The 5,125-nt window shown below is 50.7% G+C and overlaps 1 protein-coding gene across 1 annotated transcript; it reads right to left on the bottom strand.

The window, feature by feature from the left end:
• Window positions 1-436: 436 nt before the first annotated feature.
• Window positions 437-4,736, bottom strand: LOC131588705 (ubiquitin carboxyl-terminal hydrolase 42-like). Its single transcript, XM_058857629.1, has 11 exons — window positions 4,712-4,736; window positions 3,935-4,135; window positions 3,448-3,519; window positions 3,230-3,353; window positions 3,016-3,083; window positions 2,787-2,857; window positions 2,146-2,228; window positions 1,787-1,898; window positions 1,268-1,408; window positions 947-1,047; window positions 437-557 (listed from the first exon to the last, which is right to left on the bottom strand). Exons 1-11 carry the CDS (start codon window positions 4,734-4,736, stop codon window positions 437-439), a joined length of 1,119 nt encoding a protein of 372 aa, XP_058713612.1.
• Between the last annotated feature and the right edge of the window lie 389 nt (window positions 4,737-5,125).

Genomic DNA, 5,125 nt, shown 5'->3' with positions numbered 1-5,125 from the left:
GCCCTGTGGCGTCATCACAGCCTGTGGTGTCCATAACATAGCTGCAGGCTTCCTTGCCCCACAGTGGGGATCCGCTCTGCGCCTCCTCCTGGCCAGGATCTTCCACACTCAGCACCATGTCCTGGAAAGAGAGCTGTGCACAGTTCCTGCCCTTCTCTCCTGAAAGGGCCAGAGTCAGTGAAGGGGAAGCCACTGAAGCTCTGGGAGGGCACATTTCACAGCCTCCCAAAGGCCCTTCTGGAGGGCTGCCAAGGCCAAAGGGCCAAAGGCACACAAATGGCATGGATGCAGGTGGCATGCTTTGAGAGGAAGCAGCATTGTGGCTGTGAAGAATGCTGCAGGGTGCCAGGGGAAAAGGGAGAAATGCTTAGATCCTACAAAGAAATCCACAGCTCCTGTGGTGCCCTGACCCTCCTCCCCAGTTACCTTTGTCCTGTCAGGCAAAACCTGTGGGACAATAGAAGCCACCTGCTTGCTGCTGGCTGCCCACTGACTGAGGACGGATGGTGCATATGATGGTACTAGCGAGGAAGAAGCCTTTTGTCCAAGCCTCAGATCTGAGCATCTGGAGAAAAAAAGAGTGATCTCACTTTAGGGCTGTTGTTGCAGCCTCCTCTGGGCTTCAGTCATTTTCTTGGAGAGGTTTCTATGACAGAGAGACTTAGCCAAGGTCACAAATGAAAAGGTCAACCAGAGTATTCCCACCTGGCCTGCTCCTGTCCCAGCAAAATCTCATCCTTCTACCTTCTACAGCCTCCATTCCATAAATTCACACACTTGTTTGCCTTGGAAGGGACCTTAAAGCTCCTTTTGTTCCACTCCCTCTCATGGCCAGGAATACCTTACAATAGACCAGGATCCTCCAAGCCCCATCCAACCTGGCCTTGAACTCTTCCAGGGATGGGGCACCCACAGCTTCTTTGGGCAGCCTGTTCCATTGTCTCACCTGGCATAAAACAGCAGGTAGGCTTGCTGCCCGAGAGCTGTGTCAATGCTACGAAGCTCCACACACTCATCATCCATCTGGTACCACAGCCCGTTGCTGGCCTGTGAAAAATAAAGGCAAGGATCTCTGCATGGCTTCTCACCAAAAACACGGGCAGAAAACTACCTAACAAAGAGTGTGCCAAAAGAAATTCAGTGCAGCCCCTAAGGAGACCTTCTGGCCCAAAACCTTGGCTGTCGGTAATACCCACAGGAAAGTTCCTCTTCCCCAGCACGCCTTCTCCTCGTTGGGAAGGAAGGAGGGAAGGAAGTTGCTGTTTACCTTGGTGTAGCAGAAATAGTGTCCTTCATGGCAGCTGTCGCCACTGTGCACCAGGACAGCATACAGGGAGTAATAGAGGGGCTCTCCATCAGCCTCGGACATGTACGGGCGGAGATCCAGGTACTCGGGGTACTCCACAGCCTACAGAGACACCAGGAGGGCTCAGAGGTGACCCTGACCTGGGACAGAGAATAGCCTGCCACATCCAGGGGCCAGAGGTGTGGAAATACATCTTTGGGGCTCATGAGCAGCTGCTTTCTCGTAAAGCAAGGTGTAATGCCTTGGGTGGCAGGAAACTGCTCTTGGCCAAAGCAGCGCTGTGGGAGAAGAGCGCTGGCCTGTCTTCCCAAGGGAATTCATTTCTCCCAAGGAGAGAACACAACGAACCCAACTACATACCACTACCTGTACCTACAGACAACTACTACCCAACAACTAACATCACTAACGAGTGGCTTGTGACAAGCTCTAGGAAATCTACTCTAGGAAAAGAAAGCTGCACACCAGTTGTGTACACACCTTGTTCATCTTCCCACCGGTCAAACAGTCAAACCGTTTCAGACACACCGTCAGAACCTTGGGTGCACAGTGGATTGTGAACCTCTTGGAGGCAGCAACCTTCTCCTTACACCTTGAAAGCAAGCACAGACACAGCCCAGTGCTGAAATGCACCCAATCTTTGCCCAAGCTGGCCAGGCAACCTCTCCTGTCTCACACAGCTTTTGTTATTCTAAGGCTCTTCACTGCCATATTTACAAAAAGCTGCATCTCATCTGTGTGCAGTAAACCTGCACAAGAAGATGACTTCTCTTCAATGACATGCAGCCCCCTCCAACAGGATCCCGTCTTACTCTGCATGTTCTTAGTAATCATCTCACTTGCTGCATTTAAAGCAGTTTTCACCATCCAGCTGCTCAGGTGTCACAAACTCTTCCAGAGCTGCAGTGAGGGACGAGGCTGCCTGGAGGAGTGAGAAATGTGCACGCTGAGCTGCAGGAAATGCCCTCACCAAAGCATTTCCCAGAAGCTGACCAGAAAAGCCCTGTAGCTGATGCTGAAGAGACCCACCATGAACCTATCCAGAAGGAGGCAGAAAGAGAGTGCGACGCTGAACACCTCCCCGTCTCCCAGCAGCTCCTGGAGCTGTCAAGAACTCCGTCCCTGTGCCCCCGCTCAGTTCAACTAATGACAGTGTGCAGGGGCATCAGTGGTGCAAACAACAATTCAACCCATCAGCCTGGGAGCCAGACAGGTGTTACAGGAGGGCAGGCAAAGAGAAGAAGGATGACGATGTATCAAGGGTGCAAAGAGGATAATTGCTGTTTGTCCAGCTTAAAAACAGCACCTGCAGAGAGCCCAGTGCCACAGCCTCTGCAGGGGGACACTATCCAGTGCCCTTCCCACCCACCACCAAGACCTCTTGGGTTCACAGGCTATATTTTTAAGACAAATGTGTTGACTCTGGGAAGCTGCTGCAGGGCCTTGGGATGTCTTGAAGCACAACCGCAAAGCCTCTTACATTGATATCCAAAGGAACATCCAGGAAGGCCTCGTAGGAGTCAGAAACGGCTTTGCAGCTGAAGCAGGTGACTGGAAGGGAAAATCCAAATGCTCAGCAATGGCAAGCTGACTGGCATTGCCCATTTACACATTGCACCTGTCCCACCAGTCCCAGGACCAAGTGTCGAGCACAGGCAGACAGAAGGGCACGGGCAATGTCAAGGAGAGTAACAGCTGTGGAAACGTACCTCTGGATCTCAGAAAGCCCCCAAATATTTGATGGATGATGGTAGTGGATTCAGAAGAGAGGTCCAAGCTGGAAACAAGTGATAAGACACAGGGTTATCTCCTCCAAGTGTTTTGCTTGGCCTGAAAGCCCAGGGTTTAGGTTTCCCTTGATGGTGGCACATCAAGCAGTCCAAAGGGCTCCGAGCTTTGTGAGGGTGATTGCCTTGTGCTTACTCGCTGCTTGCGCTCAGACAAGCTCTCTGCATGGCATTGACTGTACAGCACAAGAAGTCATGGGCATCTTCCTGCATACCCAGCTGAAAATGTTCTCCTATGCCTAAGAAAGAAGAAGTTTGTCCTTGTCCCATACACAAAGGGAAGAAAACCTGTCAAAAGCACCTGCCATGACTTACGTCCAAAAACCTTGAGGACAGCCCAAGGCACGATGGCACGGACAGGGGAATGGAAGACCTTGTTAACGTGTGCTTCCATGGTGCACATCATGCAGAAACCTTGCTGCTGACCTGAACAGAGACACAGGGAAAGTCTTTAGGTTAGCCAAATAGCCACAGCAGTGGGATCCTCCTCCTCTTTCACTCCAGCACAATACTCCACTCCTCCCAACAACCCAACGATCCCAGGACATTTTAGTGTGCGGAAAATGTTCTTAAGAGGGATGCTGGACCAACAGTTTTCTGTGCAATAAGCCAGGAGGCTTTAACTTGCCGGAATAAAGACTTGCAGCTAGAAAGAGGTGTCTTCATGAAGGGTAAGACAGCTGGCAAGGGCAAGTGGCTTCTATAGAGGCTTGAGTGTTCAAAGAACATCAACTCATGGGGCTGACAAAGGGCTGCTGTTCTCCTAAATCTAACTCCAGGTTCTGGGAATCTTTGGTATTTGATGAACACATATTCAGGAGAGGTTCCCAAAAGCACTCACAGGCCTTGCTGTGCTCTCGGGACAGCAGGTAGTTGGCCAGTGGCGGGGTGTAGGTCAAACACTGCAGGACAGCGTTGAGGAAGCACGTGTTGCCCACATTGAACAGCCCCGCTCCAGCACTCTGCTGCTGCTGCCAGACCATGTAAATCTTCTCTGGTGGAAACAGGATCCTTTCTGGGGGAGCTATTCCCTCAGCAATGACTGCAGAGAAATTCCATTCGAAAAGAGACGAGGTACAGAAGCAGATTTAAACTTGGACTTTTCTACACAAGCAGCCAGGATAACCAGCTCAAACCTTCAACTCCGTGTCAGGGGAAGCCTAGAGCTGCCATTGAAATTTACTGGGTCGGAAAAGTCTCTTCCCCTGCTTGCTTTGCCAAGAGTCTAACAGACCCCAGCTCTGATTTCTGGGCCTCCAGGTATCTTCCTTTCTCACCAGAGCTGGAGACTGCATTTACCAAGTCAAGTTTTCCCTGGTCGTAACTAATTGTAACTTGTTGAAAAAAGGCAAGTACTGAAAAAAAAAGGGTAACTCAAGGATGTCAGCCCTCTCTATAAACAATCCTGTTTCAAAGTCTTGTGCACACTGAGAAAGGAGAGACAAAAGGTGCTTTCCTGTCACTAAACATAAACACCTGGGTCAGTCTGCCTGCTCTCAGGAAACATCCCAGAGTTCACTCTGGGTTCTGAGCACATCATTCTGGGATCTGACCACCAGTCATGTCACTTGTCTGGGGATTCACAAGGTCCAAACCTGACCGTGAAGCTGTTACTCACAGAAATCGTTCCCTCTTGTGGCCATTGCGTCTCTCAGGAACAGAGGGCAAAGCTCTGGAAGACCAAGGACATATCAGGACATTCTCCAGAAAGAGACCAGTGTCAATCCCATCACATGATTGCAAAGAAATTACCCTAGCTCACCAAAAGTATAAAAACTCCAAATAAATCAAACCTAGAGAGCAGCATTTGCCATCAACAGTTTCAGTGCTGCTTGTACCAGCTGCTGAACTGCAGGCTCCCATCTTTGTGACCAGTGACAGAGCCCCAGTTCACAGGAGTGTCAAAGGTCCTTCTGAAGTGCTCCAGTGCATGGTACCTTCTCTGAAGAGGCCCTGCTGCTCCTGCTGCTGCTGCTGCTGTCACTGCATCAGCAGCAGAGCTCTCTGGCTTTCCCACCTCTTCCACAGGAGT

This window comes from Poecile atricapillus, chromosome 27 (genome assembly GCF_030490865.1).
Source record: "Poecile atricapillus isolate bPoeAtr1 chromosome 27, bPoeAtr1.hap1, whole genome shotgun sequence".
NCBI classification, from domain to species: domain Eukaryota; kingdom Metazoa; phylum Chordata; class Aves; order Passeriformes; family Paridae; genus Poecile; species Poecile atricapillus.
This window is presented reverse-complemented; position numbering and strand designations above follow the sequence as displayed.